Genomic DNA, 21,998 nt, shown 5'->3' on the forward strand with positions numbered 1-21,998 from the left:
CCACGATTGGGTTTTTACCTAAAGAAGACAAAAACACTAACTTGATAAGATACATGAACCTTTATGTTTATGGCATTATTTTCAATAGCTAAGATACAGAATCAACCTAAGTGTCCACAGACAGATGAATAGATTAGGAAGGTATGTCATCTGATGCAGCCATAAAAAAGGATGAGACAGTGCCAGTTGAGACAACATGGATGGACCTAGTGGGCATTCTGCTACATGAAGTGAGTCAGACAAGGCAAATACTGTATGATTTCATTCATATGTGGAATCTTAAAAAAATCAAACAATTGAATAAACAAACAAAAGGCAGAATGAGGCCCTATAAATACAGAGAACAAACTGATGGTTACCAGAGGGGAAAAGGGTGGGGGGATGGGCAAAACAGGTGAAGGGGAGTGGGAGATGGAGGTCTCTAGTTACAGAATGAACATGTCATGGGATTGAAAGGCGCAGCAGAGGGGATATAATCAAAGGTACTGTAATAGTGCTGTGTGGGGACGGATGGTAGCTACAGTTGTGGTGGGCATAGCATTACACACTAGCTTGTCAAATCACCATGTGTACACCTGAAATGAATGCTACATTGTGTCAGCTCTATTAAAAAAAAATACTACACTCAACAGTATTTGTACTTGAATCAATGATTCTCATTGATTTTAATCAATGATTCCATATGTCCCCTTTTCTTTTTCTGTTCCTAAATCTAATGATAAGGTGCTTGGTAATTTCCACTGATTCTGCTTAGGGAGCTTCACACTGTGAAGTTCCAAGAAGGAGAGAAATCTCCCATTCTTCCCAGTCTCCGGGTAGTAAAAGACAAAATACCAGCCCTTACGTTAATAATACTATTTTTGTGATTTGGCGGGGAAAATACTTTGCTGCCAAAGGGTAATCCACACAGCAGAACTGATAGCTAAGTGAAACACTCTGACGGAATGGGACCTTATTACAGAAGCTATTGACACAAGAACTCTAACTCGCTGAAAAGTACCACTCACCTCTTCCTGAACCCAACAGAGTAATGATACAGTACTGACGAAAATCTGTCTGCTGCAGGAGGACAGAACAGTCCATTCTTAATCCAGAGTGGTTTATCAGGGATGGACAATGACATGACCTAGAGCTTAGTGAGCCCCACGTCAGGACTCGGACATACCCATCACTGAGACATCATATTCTATCAGCAGTGTTGCTTCTTGTCCGCACTGTTTAAGAATACTCATGGCTTCAGCATGTGTGGTTCCGAGAAGCCGAATTCCATCCACACTGAGCAACCTGTCGCCAGGTTTGATCGTGCCCTCTCTGCAGGGAGAACAGAGAAACAGTCTTCATTAGCGGAACATAATGTGGTTTAGCATTAACAGCTGCTTAGCTAAAGCGGTTCTTTCACGTGTTTGACCATCCATCCCATTTGCATTTCCTTTTAAGCATCGTTGTGACCATAAGGGAGGAAAGCCGTAACCCTGAGCAGAAAATTGCTGCAATATGCGTGTCAGTAATAAGGAAATGACTACCCATCAGTCAACCACCAAGTCACCCACACTTAACTCTTGGGGTGCAAAAGTATGAAATGCACAGTTTTCTTCCCTTTTCTAGGTTTTTGCCAAAATATCCAAAATTCATTTGCTAGAGCCTGGCTTTGGAAAACTAGGTAAATGCTTTGGAAAACTAGGTAAATCCTACTTTTTTAGTAGCATTTACCTAGTTTTCCAAAGCCAGGTGAGCAGAAAAGACTGCTGATTCCATTCAGTTTGTTACCAGTGAACCCAAGTGGGACAGGGAGCACTGGTGAAAAATTTCCCTAGTCTATAAATTTCCTTATTGATTTATCAGGCCATTTTGGTAACCATTAAATGGACTCAGTCTCATATTCCCTATGAGAGAGGGAAATACTATTCTTTCTGCTGTGACCACAGACACTAAGGTACTGGAAAAAGATGCCTCAGATATTAGGGTACACCACTAAAATACAGCCCATGAGCCTCCTAGATCATAACCTCCCTGCCTCAGGGAGGGTCATGGGGATGAGAAAACCAAATGGGGGGATTGCAAGTTTAGGATTTGAAAGGATAAAATTGTCTTAAATATCTTTCACCTAGATAACTCTCGAGAATTTTGACTCGAAATTTTTATCTTAAATTTTTAGATTCCATTTCATCCCCAATTAAGTTGGTTATACATTGCTCACAAACTAGTGGCCTGCTTCTGACATTTTGGTCCACCCCAACCTAAATGTTAATAAGGAATGGAAATGTTATTTACTTCCAGAAAAATCATTGACAAGAGAAAACAACCTCTTTGTAATCTCTTATTTTATATTAAATACAAACTTTTTAGAAAAGTAAGCTAACCGCATGAGTTTTGAAGGAAAAGAAACCTGAATTCCTATCCTGGCTCTTCCATGTATAAGCTAGCTGCCAAGTCACTTAAGCATACCATACCTCAATTTTGTCACCTGTAAGTGTGGATTAAAAAATACTTCATTTCGTAGGCAGCTGTGAGGATGAAATAAAATAATGTCTGCCAAGCACTTAGTACACTTCCTGGCACATGGTTAAGTGCTCAAAAAATAGTATGTATCATTACTGTTTCTATTGCATAAGGGAAGGTTTAAAAACTGTATCCTCGTTTGAAACATAGTGCAAAGTCTGGGGTAATCAGGGGATTTTTTTCCCAACCCCTCAACAGTATTGAACGGCAGGAGTTGTGGTCTCCTGCCTTTATGGAACTGACTTTTGCTGTGGGAAATTAATACAAAGACAAGTATCTCCTGAGACAGCTAAGTTGTGAGTTTACTTAGGACCCCTCCCTGAAGTTTATGACGTGAAAGGAAAGAGAAGCCCTTCCGAATATTCTAATCAGTAAGAAAGAGATAGCTCTAGACACTGACCACCCTCCTTCCCTCTTACTAAAAGTCACTTTCAGGGGCACCTGGATGGCTCAGTCGGTTAAGCGGCTGTCTTCTGCTCAGGTCATGATCTCAGGGTCCTGGGATAGAGGACATTGGGTTCCCTGCTCAGTGGGGAGTCTGCTTCTCCTCCACCCCTCTCCCCAGCTTGTACTCTCTCTCTCAAATAAATAAGTAAAATCTTAAAAAAAAAAAAGTCCCTTCCATTCTGACATACATAATCGTCATCAAAAGGTAATAACAGTCATAAGAATGTGGATAATAGTAACAACCAAAATGCCACCACCCGTCTTTTTGGGTTAGGAGATTAGCAATTGGGGATGATGCATGTAAAGCGCTTGCCAAAAAAACCAGCCACCTTTTATTAAGTATCTACTGCATGATAGGTCCCCTGCAAGGCACTAAGCAGTCTTTGATAAAACTTTGAAGACCTTGAGGGGCGCCTGGGTGGCTCAGTCATAAAGTGTCTGCCTTTGGCTTAGGTCATGATCCCAGGGTCCTGGGATTGAGTCCCGAGATAGGCTCCCTGCTCAGCGGGAAGCCTGCTTCTCCGCCTCCCACCCCCCCCTGCTTGTGTACCCACTCTTGCTGTGCTCTATCAAATAAATAAATAAAATCTTAAAAAAACAAAAACAAGGGGCACCTGGGTGGCTCAGTGGGTTAAGCCGCTGCCTTCGGCTCAGGTCATGATCTCAGGGTCCTGGGATTGAGTCCCACATCGGGCTCTCTGCTCAGCAGGGAGCCTGCTTCCCTCTCTCTCTCTCTCTGCCTGCCTCTCTGTCTACTGTGATCTCTCTCTGTCAAATAAATAAATAAAATCTTAAAAAAAGCCCAAAAAACAAAACCCTGAAGACCTTAAAAGGTAGGTATTGGTGTCTACATTTTACAGTGGAGGAAACTGAGCTCAGAACCATTAAGTCACTTGCCAAATACATAGGGTAATTAAGGGTCGAGTCTGGAGTCAAACCTTCTTTCTTCTGATTCCATAGCCCGAATAATTTCAGTTTTCACGTTCCAACATATTTGCTTGCCCCAGCTTTGTGTAATCTATCTGTACAGCGACACAGAGAGACAAAGTTTACCTGTCAGCAGGTCCTCCAGGACGAACGCATGTTATTACAACTGGACGAGATTTATTTCTATCATCATGTGCTCCTCCTAGCAAAAAAAAAAAAAAAAAAAAAGAAAGAAAGAAAGAAAGAAAGAAAAATACAGCTTAACAATGTTTTTGTTAAAAAGAATCACTTACAAAATGCCAGCATGGAACTAACGTACATTTTGTTGCTGTGCAGAGGGAAACATGGAAATTTTTTCCAAAAATCTTCATTTTATATAGAATGTGCTTTTGAAGTCACAATGTCTCCGCCTCTCAATAAATATATGACTGGATTCAGGGGTGATACAGAAAATATTTAACAACTAGGGTCACAAGAGCACGAACTATTGGCGAGTACCAGCCTAACGAGAACAACCAGTTGTGAGCAAAGTGCAGGTGGCTATCCTGGGGGCCGATGAACCTGGGCTATGACACAGGTGAGTAGGTCTACAACCTGACACAAAGGAAGCAAAAACTAAAGCAAGAAAGAAAAAATTCAAGAGGCTGAAGTCTGTTCCATTAAAGTTGGGCTGTTCAAAAAATTGGGGGCAAATTTGACAGACTATTTCAAAACAACTGCAATGCTTATATGGAGATTTTAGCTCTGGATAAGGACAATTTCTGCTTAAGAATTCTTGGAAACAGAGAAACTTCAAGACGGAAGATAATTGATTATAAATTCTCTTCTACATCCAGGACCCCTTTGTAAAACTTCCATACTCTGGGCTCCCCCAGCCTTTTCTTGAGAACCCCCAGATGGCCTACTTATTAGATTTGAAGAGCCCATTTTACATTTGGACACATTGTGGTGTTGGAAGCTTCTTTCTAATTATTCATCTGATACTTCTTCCTTTAGCTTTCATCTCCTGGTCCTTGTTCTATTATTTAGAGCAGTGACACAAAAATGGATGCTCTCTACTCTAAGAAACATTTTCTGAAATTAGGAAACAGTGATCATACACCTGTAAAGTCTCATCTTCTTTAGGCTGGACATCTCCACTTTCTTAACTATTCTGCATCTGACCTGGTTTCTTTATACATTACCATCCTGGCTACCCACCTGGGGGTCCCTGGTTTGCCAGTATCTGAAAAATATGAATATTAACCATTGAATATTCCATCCCTTTTCTGCATGGTAGAAAAGACTGGCATTTCCCAAACTTGGAACAGGTAGAGAGGTCAACTTAAAGAATCTAGCCCCAAAGAAAAATCAAAAGGCATTCACTGCTCCTGATGAATGCAAGTGCTTCCTTTCTGCTCACTTCTGCTACAAATGATTTATTCAGTCTGGCTGAATGATACGAGCTCCATTTCAGTATCTCATTCTTTCCCTCAGTTTATTGGCTTCTTTCAAAGTTCCTCTTTACTTACAATAGGAAATTCACAACTTCCTCGGAAAAGCATTTTTAAAATGCAAATCATGACAATAAATTACAGCATATGCTTACCCACATTTATATAAATACTATTATGTAATTTCTCTTTGGCAAGGTGATCGTAAAAAGATAGATCTGTTTTCTCCTGAAGGGATGCTGATTTAGAAAAGGATGGGGGGCCAAAGACAGTACGAGACTTCCCATAATTTTGATCTGGTCTACGTTTAAATCCCTAACAGTGAATGCATGGCAAAGGGTGAGATAGCTCTAAATTTCTTGATATGTGGCATTTTATCAGTATTTGAAATAACAACCAAATTTAGCTTATGATTCTCCTAGTTCTAGACATTTGGAGCTGCAAAGCAAAACAGAGACCACTGAGAAACCAGTAGTATTCTCAATTCTAGCTGCATGTTACTCGTCTGGAATGCTTTTTAAAAATATCCATGCTGTATGATCTCCCTGATATGAGGGAGCAGAGATGCAACGTGAGGGGGTTGGGGGGGTAGGAAAAGAATAAATGAAACAAGATGGGATCGGGAGGGAGACAGACCATAAGAGACTCTTAATGTCACAAAACAAACTGAGGGTGGCCAGGGGGAGGGGGTTAGGGAGAGGGTGGTGGGGTTATGGACATTGGGGAGGGTATGTACTATGGTGAGTGCTGTGAAGTGTGTAAACCTGGCGATTCACAGACCTGTACCCCTGGGGCTAATAATACATTATATGTTTATAAAAAATTAAAAATAAAAAAAATGTCCATGCTAGGCCCACAACGCAGACCAAATCTGAATATTGGGCTCCATGTATAGGCGAGTAGACCCTATCCACAATTTTCTAGCTGAGAATGACGGATAAAGTTTCTTTGCCCAAAGTGAAAAGGAACTTAGTGGCAGTGTGCTTTCCCTATTATTCCAAGCTGTCTTCCGTAGCTTGGTGGCAAGGGCATTAACTCAAATTTAACTCTGCAAATTTCAGACCAGACATCATTTTTCATTCTATAGGTGAAAGGTTCTATTATTTGGGGAGTCAAGGTTTTAGAACCTCTCACAAATAGCATTAGAAATGCAATTCCATTCATCAGGTAGAAGCCCGCTTTATTGTTCTAACACCCATCCTAACTGGTGAAGAAGAAATTCACCCATACGGAATAAAGGTCCTCCATCTGTGATACTGTCCTCCTAATACTGTCCTCTTCCTTCCTGAAAGTCCTGGTGTTCTCACTGAAATAAGTTTAGCTCAAAATCCACTGATGCCATGATGTCTTCTCTGCCTTGATAACATCAACCCACAGTACTTTCTCATTCTGTATGTCTTTTGGGGAAGAATCAGGATTCTGAAGGGAGGGGAGGGGGCCACCTTTTGAGCATAGACGTCTGACCCTTCAGGTGGGCCTCGAACTATTCTAAAAATATAAATGCTTCCTTTGATTCTCCTGAAAAATTGTACAAAATTCCACAAGCTTTTACATTCAACTGATGTACTAAGGGAGTGTTTAAAGCCTACAAAAATGTGGTTTTCATAAACTAAAACTGATTCATTGTTACGAAGGTTTTAAAATCAGTGTAACACTAAGAAGTCTATATCTGCACAAATCTAGGCCACATTCAAGTATTTATTCATTTATTTATTAAGCACCTATGGTGAACCAGATAGTATTCGAGGCTCATCCTAGAAAATGCTTATTCTTCATCTATGTACAGATACTTGAAATTCTTGCAAATGGTGGGATGGGCGTTTTATTGACATTATATTGTCGGTTGTCTTGAGGTGGTTATAGATTTCAAATGCTTCCATTCTTTTTTTGTTCCTAATGATAAATTACTGTTGTTTTAGCTCTTTCATTAGCAATTTGATTTGTTATTGATTAACCATATAGCAACTAGTAATGAATATTTGTACCAGCAGTATTTTTTACTGCAGCTTTTCAATAATTAGGGTTGTAGGCATGTAGTTCAAGTGTGTCATTCTATCATACCTATATTGCAAAAACGGATTTGTATCTACCACCCTCTGAGCCAAAATTACTTCTATACTGACTTTTTATTATATTCTTCTAGTTCCTTTGTGCGGCAATGTGGGAATGGTTAAAGGTAAATGATGAAGGTATAACGCTGCATCTAAAAATAGGAGCTGGTCAGAAAAAGGTAATAATTGCTGGTCTAAATCACTCAGTGAGTTCCACATTTTTCATTTTCTCTATCATTCACTTGGGTACTTTATCAACTTATGTCTTAAATTCACTGGATTATAATTCCCTGCAGATAGGGAGCTGTCTTATGACTCCCTAGTACTCGGCCCTCTGCTTACATGCTGACATTCTGACAAGTCCTTAATAAATATATGATTGATTTGCTAGATAACTGGCACGGAATGGAATCTAATGTTTAAAGCTTAGTTATTTAAGACAAGTCTATATAAGTGAACACATTTCTTTTATTCCTTGATGCATGTATGTTTATTAAGATGCTTAGTTAACTTTAACCAATGTTTTAATAATTTGGATAATAATTTGATCTGGTGAAATATAAAATACAATAGGTAAAGACAAAAAAAAAATCAAGAAATGTGAAATGTTAAAAAAATTCCTTGATGCCTACATAGTTCCCTATTGAAATTTATTGTCACACTAGCAATTACAAGATGTTTATCTGCAGTTTTTAAGGTATGAAACGGCTAATAAGAAAAATAAAATATCGAAAGCCAGAATTACGGCTCAGAATTGATGATTTTATAGACAAGTTGGAGTCACTTGGAATCTTTATTATTAATGTCATTCCATAATAATGTAAATTAAGCTGATGCACATAGGTACTCAGGGATTAGATTATCTTTAATCCACTCTTAGAAAGCTACAATAACAAAATGTATTTCAGGAGAAAATAAAGTTGCTTAATCCTAGTGTATTAAATCAAATCAAGCCATATTCATCAACGTTTTGGACTCGAAGGTAAAAAAAGTATAAAGGGAAAGCAAAACACATGTTGAAATTTGGTTAAATCAGTAGGACGAATGAATTGACAAGGTTTACAAACGGTGACTTCTTGCTCTGTATTAATGGGCTGAAAACAAATCTAGGTTATTTGGATTCCTTGATTCCCACTCATTGTTTTATTTTTAAAAATAATGGTGCAAATATTATAAGGTGACTTTATGCATTAGAAACATCTGTTGTTGTTGTTTGGATGACTTTCTAGTTCACTGCTAATATTTCATTGACAAATCCTCTAAGAATATCAGATAATTCATATTTTCCAGCCACCACCTACCTCGTATTACAAAACCAAAGGTATTGCCTTCTTTATGTAATGTGACCTCCACCGTTCGGAAAATAACACTTGATCCTTGAACAGCTGAATGCCAGGAAGAGAGAGAGAAATGTAAGTCTTAAGTCATAAGAACACATCCATTTTTTTGATGTGGCATAAGACACTACAAATCCTGTTGCAAATTATTTTTATTATGAGTAATCAAGAGGCAATAATTTCTTTTCAAAGATAACGTTAGAAAAAATACTTGGAGTGTCACACAAATACCATAAAATAGTCTGCACAAGGGATTTAGGCTTAGGCCCAAGTGGAGTCAAAGTCATGGGTACTTACTTCTGTCTTATGTAGCCAGCTTGTAGGTAGAACATACAATAATCACAATGTTAAAACTCATATAACAAGAGAGACAATCTTCATATACTCAGTAGAATTATTTCCCCTTCGTAAAATTTAAAACCAATTTTGATTTTGTAAAACTTGAAATAATGTATTTATATTTATTTTTGCAGCTAATACGGGAATTAAAAGTGCTACTCTCAAATTATCATTAACAGATGATGCTGATGCAGGTAGATTTCCTGACATGATGGAAGCATAGCAATTAACAAGGGTAACCCAAATCAAACTTGGAAGGCAAAAAAAAATTGTAAGTATATTCAGAATATTACTGCTGTCTAATAAAATAAAGATTAACTTAATTTTATGTAATACCATCAGGCATATGTTATGTTTGTCTGCTTATTGCTTCTATTTCAATTTCAAAATAAAATTGCATGATCAAATTGAATATCTAATTAATAATGTATACAGTATAAGTGTGTAACACAGGGTATAAGTTGCAGGAATGTATAGTAACTAAATTCTTCTGTGAGATTGTTTTCAGGCAAGTGGTGAGTATTTCTGGTTATACGGCACACCACTGCTGAATTAATAAAAAACAAATTTCTACAAATGAGTATTTCATCATTATGAATACAGGGATGTTTTTATTCAGAAAGACAAAAGAATCTGCAAATAGTAGAATTTGATGGTCTTGGATCCTAATCTTAAATTTGTATAACGATAACTAATTATCTGATGCTGTGTTTATTATCAATGGCACACTTTTTACATTGCTATTAGATCTTGAGAAGTTTATTACATGAAACTACCAACAAAAGGGGAGCCTGGGTGGCTTAGTCAGTTAGGTCTCCAACTCTTGGTTTCAGCTCAGATCATGATCTCATGGGTCGTGGGAGTGAACCCCATGCTGGGTTGGGCGCTCAGCCTGGGACCTCCTTGAGGGTTTCTCCTTCTGCCTCTCCCCACCACCATGTGTGTGCTCTCTCTCTCTCTCTCAAATAAATAAACCTTTAAAAAATAAAACTATCCACTAGAAATATATGGATAGACTAGATATAGGTATAGAGTCTATAGATAGAATTTAATTGCATCTTTTAAAAGAACATTTCTTACCATTTACAGATTTTAATTTAGCATTAATTACAACTATTTTTAATTATCAGAAATTCTGAATCCTCAAAGGAATAAACATGATTATGAAAAGTACACAGTTAAATTCACAAAACTGCACACAACGGACTGGGATATAAAGTACAACATGAATTTGGATCTGCTGAAAAACAACATAAACCTACAGCTGAACAAATGTTTTGGTATACTGCTGATTTAATTAAATGTCATATTCTTGCTATCAGGGGAATTTTAGTTTATTTTAATCAGCTAGGAACACTACTTTCAAATAGCTAAAACTGTTGAGGTACAGTTTTAATTAAATGAAAAAAACATTGAGTTCAAACCAAATGTTTTCTTATTTCCATGACCCAATAAGCCACTTGAAGTAATTGGTTAAGAACATGATCTTTTTGTTCTACTGGAACAAATAGAAAGGACAGGAAAAGATGTGGGGAGAAATAATTAATGAGCATCTACTGTGTGCCAGAGAATTTGCAGCATGGTTTACAAATATTATTTCATTTAATCATTAAATCAACTTTCAATTATATACCACCAAATTTTAATTCTGGACCACCTGTCCTTGTTGGCTGGGTGTCTGTTTTGGGAATGAAAGACACCATAATTTAAATTTTGCTTGAGCTAAATCTTGCTGACCCCAAAATCTTACAATCAAATCTAGAGTCAATAGAAAGACTTTTAGGATTATCTACAGCTTTAGATTATCCACACTCTTGCTGTTCATCATTTACAAAACTAAATGTGAATGTTGATTATATTTTTATATTTTTATTTTTTATTTATTTTTTTAAAGATTTTATTTATTTATTTGACAGAGAGAAATCACAAGTAGATGGAGAGGCAGGCAGAGAGAGAGAGAGGGAAGCAGGCTCCCTGCCGAGCAGAGAGCCCGATGCGGGACTCGATCCCAGAACCCTGACATCACGACCCGAGCCGAAGGCAGCGGCTTAACCCACTGAGCCACCCAGGCGCCCCTGATTATATTTTTATATACTTCATGAAATAGATTTGGTCTTCATAATTTTTGTTTGCATGGCTAGATCTTGGTGACTGGGTTTGCATATTCAGTAGCTGGACACCCTATATTGCCACATCAATTGTATTCGTTACTTCACATTTGCATATGTGGACATATGGACATATCGATATAATCTAAGTAAGGGTCTTCCCCAAAGAATGAAATCCAGTACATAAAAGGGTTAGATTGAAATGAATTTTGCCATGCAAAAATTGTTGTATTGTTGTCCCTTGTTTCCATCTGTGAAATTGTATTATTTTACTATGGCAGATAAGATTTTTCTAAATTAGATACTACTCCCCGCCTCCTCAACCTCTACCTCAACAGCAGAATAGAAGTTGGATACTTTGCCTCCTCATTATCTCACTGTGTTGGCCTTCTGTGTGACTTGCTTTGGGCAATAGGATGTTAAGAGATGTAAAAAAAGGTTGAGAAGGTGCTTGTCCTGTTTTTCCTTCACCATTGTCATATGTGGAGGAAGAGCTTTCCCTGGGTAGCTTCTGCTTCCTCACACTGATTTCTGGGATGAACTACACGGAGGGGACCTGAGACGGCTTCCCCAGCTCCCCATCATCATCTTCATCATCGTTATCATCAATTACCTGTCTCTCTTAGAACTGGAATTGAGAAGTAAGGAGGCCATCTCAGGGACATGTTTTTTTGTTTGTTTGTTTTAAAGATTATTTATTTATTTATTTGACACAGAGAGACACAGCGAAAGAGGGAACACAAGCAGGGGGAGTGGGAGAGGGAGAACTAGGCTCCCCGCTGAGCAGGGAGCCTGATGTAGGGCTCGATCCCAGGACCCTGGGATTGTGACCTGAGCTGAAGACAGACGCTTAACGAGTGAGCCACCCAGACACCCCTCAGGGACATGTTTTAACACGTTTATTTGAATTAAAGAAGTCCCTTTTCTGAGGGAAAGCTAGTCTGATTTAGCTGATGGTGTAACAGTGAAGCCTGCCTTTGCCAATCAGATGCCGTGGTGGACGTATTCCATAAAATAAATGAAGCAAATGTGTAGCACCAAGTTCTGACTGGAAACACCATTTAAAGACATATAAATATTATGCCAGAAACTACATCCTCTCCAATTATTTAAGCTCATGATAAGGAATGTTAAGTGCCAACTAAAAAAAATGAATGACAATTATGTAATATTTCAAAACCCTTTAAGGGGTTATGTCACTATAAAATATGAAGGCACTGCTCCAGACCAAGTTTAATACAAAAATACCTAAGATATGGATTGGTAATAGCCTCTCTAAATACAAAACACCACATAATTTTTAAGTCGAAAAGAACTTCAGAGCTCATGTAGGTCCACCATTCCTTTCTCAGAAAAAAATCTGAATTTAAAACAGGTAAGTGGTTTGCACAAGGTCCAACTTCCATTTCTTCTCTGTCAGATCACATACACACAGACACATGCACACGCGTATCCTTCCTCCACTTCCTTCTGGACTCTGGGGGTGGCTGAGCCTCAAATTGCAGATTCCTGAGAGAGCTTCCAGTCTCGGCCTCCGGCGGCTTATCTCTTGGCAATCAGCTCTCTCCCCAGGTTTTCCCGGCAGCGGCCTGCTCCTGCTAGCTGTCTGCGCTCAGCGAAGGGGCTGCTTATTAATCCCTTCAACCTCCCTGAACTCAAAGATCTTATTAATTTATCCAAATATAATAGAGACAGAGATAATCCGCAGAGGATACATCTCCTCCATCTGATTTCTACCATTGTAGTCACACTTTTGTTTTTTTAAAAATATCTTTTCCCCTTTTCTCATCAGCTTTCATGCATGAGGAAGGACAAGCTGGTATCATCACCAAGTTATGATGGTTTTCAATCCCTGCATATGTCTGATCCCTACTCTCTCCTCTTTAACTTTACTAAAGCTGTATTTATTCAGGATGTCACTTCACTTTTGGAAAATTGTAACACCCTTTGGACTTACAGCCTCTTACCTATTCTCCACTTGGCTCCCTAAAATGATAATTCTAAAAACTCAAATATGATGATGATGATCCTTGGCTTTCAAAGCCGTTAAAGGCTCCTTATCGCCCACCTGCTAGTATCCAAGCTCCACCAATACGGCTTCCAAGGCCCTCCACCATTTTGTTCCTATTTATCTTGCTGGTCTCATCCTCCTCCTGGTCTTCGCTTTCCCTTTGTGCTTCAGCAACTCCAGTGTGTCGTTCTGTGTTCTTACTTCCTTGCTGTACCCTCTGCCTAAAATGTTCCTTTTCTTGGTGGACCTGCTGAACCTCCTTCAAATCCTCTGAAACTCCTAGTTCTAGATAACCCCTAACTCGGCAAATCTCTATTCCTGGACTTACCCCTGGACAGCTATTCTAAGAATTCTTTTTAGGAAGAGGTTGTGTTTTATTGATATTTTATATCCCCAATGGAATAAAAATGGTTAATCAAAGAGCATTCGCTCTAGATATCTGGATTCTCTTAACTCCTTGGTGATGGTCTGAGATAGTGATTTCAAAACAAATGGACTCTTTTGAAGTTCAAGAAAACAGTACTTGAGTGTAATCATGGCTAATCATGGTAATGATGGCTGATAGGCACTATGGCTTGCTAAGTGCACGGTGATGATCTAAATACATGATAACAGCCTTGGATTCCTGTCAAAATCCTATATTTACGATAGCCATTTTACAGGTGAGAAACCTAAGGCTAGTAGAACTTAAATAACAAAGCTAGAAAGGGGAAAACTGACATTTAACCAGTGACACAGTCTAAGTTCTCAATGCTCGATTCTACTGCTTATTCTTGCTGAAGATGAAAAATGGTATAGCAAGGTTTCTGAACACAGACTTCAGTGGATTTTATTATAAAAATACCATTGCATTTTCGGTGTTGGATTTTATGTTAAGAATAAAAACTCATGATTGGTCATATAATACTCAATCCTCGAGTGCTTTCATCTGGTCCCAAAGCTTCAAATACCTTCTATGTTCCCATTACTCGAAATGTACATTTCCAGCTCAGATCTTCCTTCCAAACTCCTAACCCCAACTCCAGTTCTTTTCTTGACATTGCCTTTCTGTACATCAAGTAGACACCTCCACGGTAACATTTCAAACAATGAACTTCTGATCTTCTCCTCACAAATCAGCTCTGCCCACATTCTTGCCCACCCCCAACTAATGGCAACCCCAGCTTCTCGTTACTCAGGCTTAAAATCTCAGGTGGTCCTTGACTGCTCTATTTCTGCACAACCCACATCAAATCTATCCAGAAATCCTGTTAGCTCTACCTTCAAAGTGATCAAGAATGTACCTGCTTTTTCCCTACCTCTGCCTCCGTCTCTCACCTGGACCACTGTAACAGCCCCCCAACTGGACTCCCAGGGTCTCCCATTGCCACTGCAGTGTCTTCTCAACACAGCAGCCAGAGGAAGCCCTTGAAAATAGACATCAGATCAGGACCCTCCTTTGCCCCAAATCATACAATGCCTTCCCCTAACACTCAGAGCAAAACTTAAGGTCCTCCCGGTGACCTACAGATACACCCCATCCTTTATATTTCTGATCCCCTCGCCTAAGTTTTCTTCTTTCTTCTTTCTTTTGCTCTAGCCCAGTCACGCTTAACGTTTCTACGACAACCCCAATATATTTCTGCCTTGGATCTCAGCACTGACTGTTCCTCTTTCTGCAGTCCTCTTCCCTCAGAAATGCACACAGCTATGTTTCTCACCTCCTTTGAGTCATTGGTTAGTGTCTCTCTCTCTCAGTGACGCTGTTCCTAAGCACCCCATTCAAAATGGCAATCTCACCCCCCTCCCAGCATTCCCAATCCTTCTCCCGACTCTGTAGTGCCGATCATACTATCTTGTTTCCTTCCTATTGTGATCCTGTTTTGTTATCTGTCTTCCTCCATCAGAATGTACAGAGCGGAGGCTGCATTGTAGCAAATGCTCAAGAAGATACTGCTGAACAAATGAGCTATTATCAGTTATTAATATTCAACTTGAGTTCTCACCGGGAGAGAAAAGCAAAGAGCTTTCTTAGGGTAGCGTTCGTATTAGTAACATTAACAGGAGAGAAGGTGCTAGAACAGCCCAGCTCAAATGCAGGACGGCAGTAACACAGAGCATATGTATATATATCACCGTGAATAAACGTATGGACTTTGGAGTCAGGGAGCCTGGGTTCACATCATGACTTGGCTGCCTATATATTTGGGAGAGATACTTAACTTAAGCCTCCGTAAAATGAGAATAATAATAATAACAATGCCTGTCTTGTAATACTGATTGATTTGTGTATTTGTTATTACTTTTTATGTATTTATTATTTATTTATTTATTTCTATTTTTATGGAATCAGACACTGTTCTCATTGCTTTACAAACACTAACTCACTTAATCCTCATGACAGATCCATGGGTAGGAACGAGTGTTATGCCCATTACCCAGATATGGGAACTGTGACACAGAAAGCCTTAGCAACTTTCTCAAAGGCATGCAGTTAAAGGTGAAGCTGGGGTTCAAGGCTGGCTATTAGACCCCAAAGTTCAGCGCTGCTATGCTGACTCCCCTTATGATGAGGATTAAGGGTATCCGTGCAAGTCAGGTTTCTTATTGTGCTGGAGACTTAGTAAGTCCTGAAAATGTGTGGTTCTATTACTATTATTGTTACTGGATAATAATGAGTTTCCAATCTATTTTCATGGTTCAGAAATTAACATTGCTATAGAAGAATCAACATAAAACACATTAAACATGCTTTTCCTACCCTGGTCACTAAACACAAAGCCTGGATGGAAATGAATGCACAGAACTTATAAATATGTTGACTGTTCATGAAAGTAGCTTAAATGGCAAATATGATGCACACAGATCACCTTAATGAAACACAAATCCTACATAATTTTATTGTTATCCGTGCTCTTTTTAATTCTTCTGGAGCGGGCTACACATTTATCAATTCAAATAATTTCTAAATACCAAGAAACCCCGCTCTGTCATTCATGTACAGAGACAATGTTGGCCAAAGGAGGGGAGCAGAATGGAGAACCCATTGTTTTAGGCAAAAACGTGGCCCTGTTCTGCCCCGGAGTCGCGATTACTTACAGACTGGCGGCAGCTCATACTCGACTTCAAGAACCACTCTTTCGCCGACGTTCTTCAGCAAGCTGATGATCTCATCATGGCGGAATTTGGCCAAGTTGATCCCATTCACTGCTTTGATGTAGTCCCCCACATCCAGCTGGTCACTTCTGCAATACAGGGAATGTCGTTTCAGCGGACCCGTCCTCTCTACAGGCCTATATTTTCCACGTTTCCTTCGTGAAAATGCACCCAAGCCCCCAAGGCCCATGTGGCAGGAGCCCCTGCCTTCTAGGGTGCGGCTATCCCCTCTCCCCGCCCCCAGCCCCAGGAGTAGGAGTACAGCTAAAGGTGGATGAGAGATTCAGCGATCCCTCCCCTGCTGACCGGGATACTTTGAAAGCCCTCTACAGCATCTGCTGTGGTCTCTAATTTTTTCCTAACCCATTGCATCTTTGATTTTTAAAGACACAAAATAAAGAGGTTTCTGGTTGCTGTTTGGTTGCTCTGCCTGTAAAGAGTTGGTTCTCTAGGAACAGAGTATCCAGATCCTGACACACCAGGGATAAAAGGGACTTTTTCTTCCTTTTTATCTCTATCATTTTGCTGCCGGCCTCCTGGACATTTCCTAGCTCTCAAGATCTTCCCTGGGAGTTTCCTGAGGGCTAAGGAAAGGGTCAGCTTCTTTTGCTACTTATTGCTTACAGCAGGATGAAAGAAAGAAAGAAAGAAAGAAAGAAAGAAAGAAAGAAAAAGAAAGAAAGAAAGAAAACTACAATGAAAGCATTGGGTTTCAGTACTATTCTTGCCTCTCCCCGGCACCATAATAGGACTGTGGCTAATTTTGGGTTTTAGGCAGACTTTATTCCTAAGGCGAGAGCAGGCAGTAAGACCAAAGACAGTCCTTACAATTTGCATCATGAATGAGGACCTTCAGTAATACTCTGTCCCCAAACAGAAACACCTAAATGCATTTATTTTATATAAGTCCAGCTCTAACCATTCCTCTTGGGCGAGCTCTCCTACCCTGCTCCTGCCTGAGGTCCCTCCATGCTGTCCCTCCTCCCTCGGGTTTACTCACTCTCACTGGACAACTTAGCCACCTAATTCTCCGTGACAATGCTCACCTTGTCGCTTTTTACTATCATGCAATGCTGTTATTGTTCCCACGCTTTTCATGCTTTTTACACCTATCTCCTCTAGTAAATTATAAGCCCTCCTAGGGTAGGGATCTTATCTGTAATTATTTTAGTTTACTACTTGGAAAATGGTAGTGCCTTCAACAATGAATAGTTGGGCACTGATCACACGTGACCGGCACAGCATCACCTTTAATTATGGCATCAATACAAGCGAAGATGGCATTTTCCCTTCTATTTACTCTCGCTTCCAGGCTATGTAGGAAAAAGTTCTGGAGATGTATGAAGCCCTAGCATCACAGATTGGCCACAACGGTTATAAAATAAAGGAGGCTGTGGGGTGCAAAGAAGGCTCTCTTCTCCTGAGAAAAGGAGATTAAGGTGCTTGTGTTGACATCAGCCTACTTTATAAACAATACCCAGATTATGGAGCAATCAATTAGAAGAAGCTCATATATTGTACAAACAAGCTGATCATCCAAAGTAATCACCATTCTCGATGATGCTTCATAAAGCAAGAGCTCTAAAACTTAATTTGTGATTTCATAGACAAGACTATCAGTGTCCAGGATTTAAGAACCATGAACCTCACTTGTAATGAAACCTGATTGTCCCCTCTAAAGTACTTGGTGACTCCGTCTCTAAAGCGAGCCCTCCTGTACCCAGCAAGCAAGACATTCTGCCTTTGGCCACGATTAGGCCAATGTGCTGTTCATCAGAACAAGGACACCATGAGACGTCTTCATCTAAGCTTTCTATCCTTTTGGAAGTTGTGTCTTTGTCTTGATGAAAGGGAAGCTCTCGCAGGTAGAAAAGCAGAGACGATATGGGACAGGGGGAACTGTCACTCAGACACTCGGAGATGGCCTCCTCCTCCTCTAGGCTCACCACTTCCCTCCATGCCAGGCTTACGAGTACCCATTATGTGGATCATCCTTCCCGTTTCTGTGATGGGAGTATCTCAATCCCACAGCAGCCTGTCTGCTGTTCAGAGGCACGTTTGGGGATGACAGCCACACAGGCTTTTTAGATTTTTTTTTTTTTAATTTATTTGCCAGAGAGAGAGAGAGAGGGAGAGAGAGCGAGCACAGGCAGGCAGAGTGGCAGCAGAGGCAGAGGGAGAAGCAGGCTCCCCGCCGAGCAAGGAGCCCGATGCAGGACTCGATCCCAGGATGCTGGGATCATGACCTGAGCCGAAGGCAGCTGCTTAACCAACTGAGCCACCCAGGCATCCCCACACAGGCTTTTTAAAATGAAAGTCTTCTGAGGGCCTGGTGGCTCCCCGGTGACTCGGTACAGGCCAGAAAAGCTTCTGAAAACATGCCCCAGTACGCTTCTGCCCGGCAGACGGCAGCTGTCATATTTATTTATTAGTGACCTTTTCTGATGGAGCCTCAATTTTTGCATTAATCACCCCCCTGTGTTCCTTTTCCTACATCCCCCTGAGATGCAGTTACCTAGCAGCAATTCCTCCTTGCCGCAGGTTCGAGACTCGGGGCTTGCCGTCCTTGTCAACTCCGCCCGACACGGTCAGCCCTAGGGTGGTGCCCTCCTTCTTCATCAGCTCCACCACGGTGGAGCCTTTGAATTCCTCTGTGAAAAGAAAAGCATTTGCTTTATTAAATGGCAGTCGAATAACGAGATACTGCTGCGCCTGGTGAAGGGACTCCATCCCATAAACTCTCCCTGCTTTTTCTTTTATGAGAAAAGATCTGCAGCCTCTTTTCCACTGCAGTTTGCAGAGTATCTCAGAAAGACGTCCATGCAGGTTAAGCGGAGAAGATATTCCATTAGAGGTTATTAAAATGGGTACCAGTGGGGTAGTTCCATCTAGGGTCACAATTAAGAGGCCGGCATGGGTTATATGCACATGACAGTATCTGCCCTTTGTTTTCTGTTGTTCTCAAGCGACTTTCTCGGGTTTCTCTCCTTGCAACTCCAACGGGAAGAATTGAGAGTTGCAAGATAAGAGCCTAGAACAGAGTTTTAAGTAATGATACAACAAGAATGATTTTAAATAATAATATATATTATGCAGCAGCAAACTCCAAGCTCTTGGGACATTTTGGCTGAATACAGCAATGGACCCAAGAGAAAAGAGCTGTCTATAGGTTCAAGAAAAATGTTCCTTTGAGAGGCAGGGCAGAAGGTCATGGCAGAGAGGGAGGGAAAAAAAATGAAACAAGATGGGACCGGGGAGGGAGACAAACCATAAGAGACTCTTAATCTCAGGAAACAAACTGAAGGTTGCTGGGGGGAGGGGGAGGAGGGATAGGGTGGTTGAGTGATGGACACTGGGAGGGTATGTGCTATGGTGAGTGCTGTGAATTGTGTGAGACTGATGATTCACAGACCTGTACCCCTGGAGCAAATAATACATTATGTATTAATAAAAAAAAAATAGAAAAAAAGAAAAATATTCCTGACTCTATTGTTTTTCATCTTTTGGGAAATGAAGTATAATGGCTTCAGTTAACAACTCATATCACTTTGTACAGGATGTGTCACAGTATGGGAAGTCAGGGTGGGTCCTCAGAATCCCCAGGTAACTGCCATAAATCCCTCATTCTACACTTTCAAATTTAAGATCTCACAGATCTTGTCCACACAATGTCTCTATACGAAGAGGGGACCCAAATCTTCTGATTTTAGGCACAACAGAAAGTGAGAAAACTTTGAGCATATCCTTTCTTTCAGAAGTAAAAATAGGTAGTCAACCTTGACCTATCCAGAGGTTAATTATGATAAACGCCATTCTCAAGTTCTCTGTTACATTATTCCCCCCTCTGGATACACACTTTCTGAAGAGGGATGGGGAAATTCAAGTTGCCCAGTTCCTCCTGAATCACATTACGAATTTTAGGAGTTATGATCTTCTAGGACATCAAAGACACTCATATTAAAATGCAAGAATGGGGGGCACCTGGGTGGTTCAGTGGGTTAAAGCCTTTGCCTTTGGCTCAGGTCATGATCTCAGGGTCCTGGGATTGAGCCTCACATCAGGCTCTTTGCTCAGCAGGGAGCCTGCCCCACCCCCCTCCGCCGCCTGCCTCTCTGCCTACTTGTGATCTCTGTCAAATAAATAAATAAAGTCTTTTAAAAAAAAAAAATGCAAGAATGGACTTTCTTCTTCGAAGTTAAGAAACCCAAAAGGTTACTAGCACACCTCTTCTCCTTCCTTAATTACACATAACAGAGTTAAATGTTATTTCAAAAATCTATAGGAATGCTTACCATAAAGTTTTTAAATTGTTGCTGCTGGTATACTACCTCACTAGCCAATGAAAAAACTCAAATCATGTTCGGGAGGGAAATTTTCACTCATCTGACCTAGTAAGGAGAACAGAGTATTCCAGGAAGGAAGGCGAGGGGCCAGGCCACTGGCATCCTCACCAATGTACTGAGTCACATTCCAGGCAAGGCTTTCAAGATTGCCAGGTCCTGTGACCTTAGCAACCTAGAACACCCACTGTTTCATGATAGACTCATGACCCTGCATATGTGAGTGGTACTGTTTTTTAAAGTAGAAGCCAAGGAAGAGTCTATGAGTGTGAATGATATCAGCTTCCTTCTCTACATTTTGTATGAGAGACCAAACCATAATTGAAATTCAAGGATCAGAATTCTTGTCATGCATATACAAGCACACGGCCTTTTCCATCATTTACCAGAAGGGTTTGAAACAAAATTTCATCACTGTATGCATTTAACCTGTATCCCCTCAAATCAGAATAAAACAGCCCCTTCTCCCTCCCATAAAAACATAAATAAGCTCAGCTGTTATTTACAGAGCCTAACTTAACAACCAATCCCTGTAAGTCATTCTTGGCAGGAGGCTAGGTATACATTATGTTCAAAATTAGGTTAAAAAGTTAAAGTAATGAGAATAACATAGCAGATGATGACTAGATACAATATAGAGGCATAATGTGCTCAATGATTTTGCCCAACAGAAGAATTCTTTGCATTTTCTTTAAATACGTAGATTGATCCTGTATATTTAAGCATTTGGTCACAGATCTGTACCTGAAGAATTGGAAGAATAGTTTTTTAAGGGCCTATTTCAAAGGTCAATCAGAAATGGACAAGGAAGCAACTATGAAACACTGATAACTGGTATAGGAGAAATAAGTTTTAACTAAAAGGACCTTCATTCCTACTCAGTTTTTCAAGAACATGTTTCCTGCCTAAAATGGGATACCTACATAGGTGCAGACTTATGGGATGTGGACAACGCAGTTTTCTCCGGAAGGGACCCAGGTCCTTACCAGGCTTCTGGCTGAATCCTGGAAATCTAGAAAAAGCTTAATTCCTTTAGTTTAATTTGTTCTTGTTAAAATATAAATCTACCTGGGCTTCTTTTTAAACTGGTAATAGTCAATTACCTTCTTATTTTAAAATCTTTCCAAACTTTCCCCAAGTGCTAGTTTTAGTAACTTGAAAGAGAAAATATTGACGCGCCAGTTAATTGAGTAATTTGTGCATTCATGGATTCGAGCATTTACTGAGTGCCTACTATGAGCCAGACAATGAAACTCAAGAGATGAAAAAGTCACAGATGCTTGCAGCCTAGTCACAGAGGCAAATGAGTCCCCGGCCACCATGCCAGAGTGTGTTCTGGGGCAAGGTGGCCACAGGAGAGACGGGCTTGTC

The 21,998-nt window shown here is 40.2% G+C and overlaps 1 protein-coding gene across 6 annotated transcripts in view; it reads right to left on the minus strand.

Annotated features, from left to right (window-relative positions):
- GRIP1 (glutamate receptor interacting protein 1) overlaps positions 1-21,998 on the minus strand; it is a 672,771-nt gene that overhangs the window by 132,317 nt on the left and 518,456 nt on the right. For all 6 annotated transcript variants that reach the window (XM_013056079.2, XM_004752473.2, XM_045072854.1 and 3 more), the window contains exons 3-7: positions 18,803-18,938; positions 16,231-16,376; positions 8,659-8,742; positions 4,000-4,075; positions 1,166-1,311 (exon numbers count right to left, since the gene is read on the minus strand). In XM_013056079.2, the coding sequence (XP_012911533.1) occupies positions 1,166-1,311; positions 4,000-4,075; positions 8,659-8,742; positions 16,231-16,376; positions 18,803-18,938 (588 nt within the window). The remainder of the gene's footprint in view (positions 1-1,165; positions 1,312-3,999; positions 4,076-8,658; positions 8,743-16,230; positions 16,377-18,802; positions 18,939-21,998) is intronic.

This window comes from Mustela putorius, unplaced genomic scaffold (genome assembly GCF_011764305.1).
Source record: "Mustela putorius furo isolate JIRA1106 unplaced genomic scaffold, ASM1176430v1.1 tig00537227_pilon_pilon_pilon, whole genome shotgun sequence".
Lineage (NCBI taxonomy): Eukaryota > Metazoa > Chordata > Mammalia > Carnivora > Mustelidae > Mustela > Mustela putorius.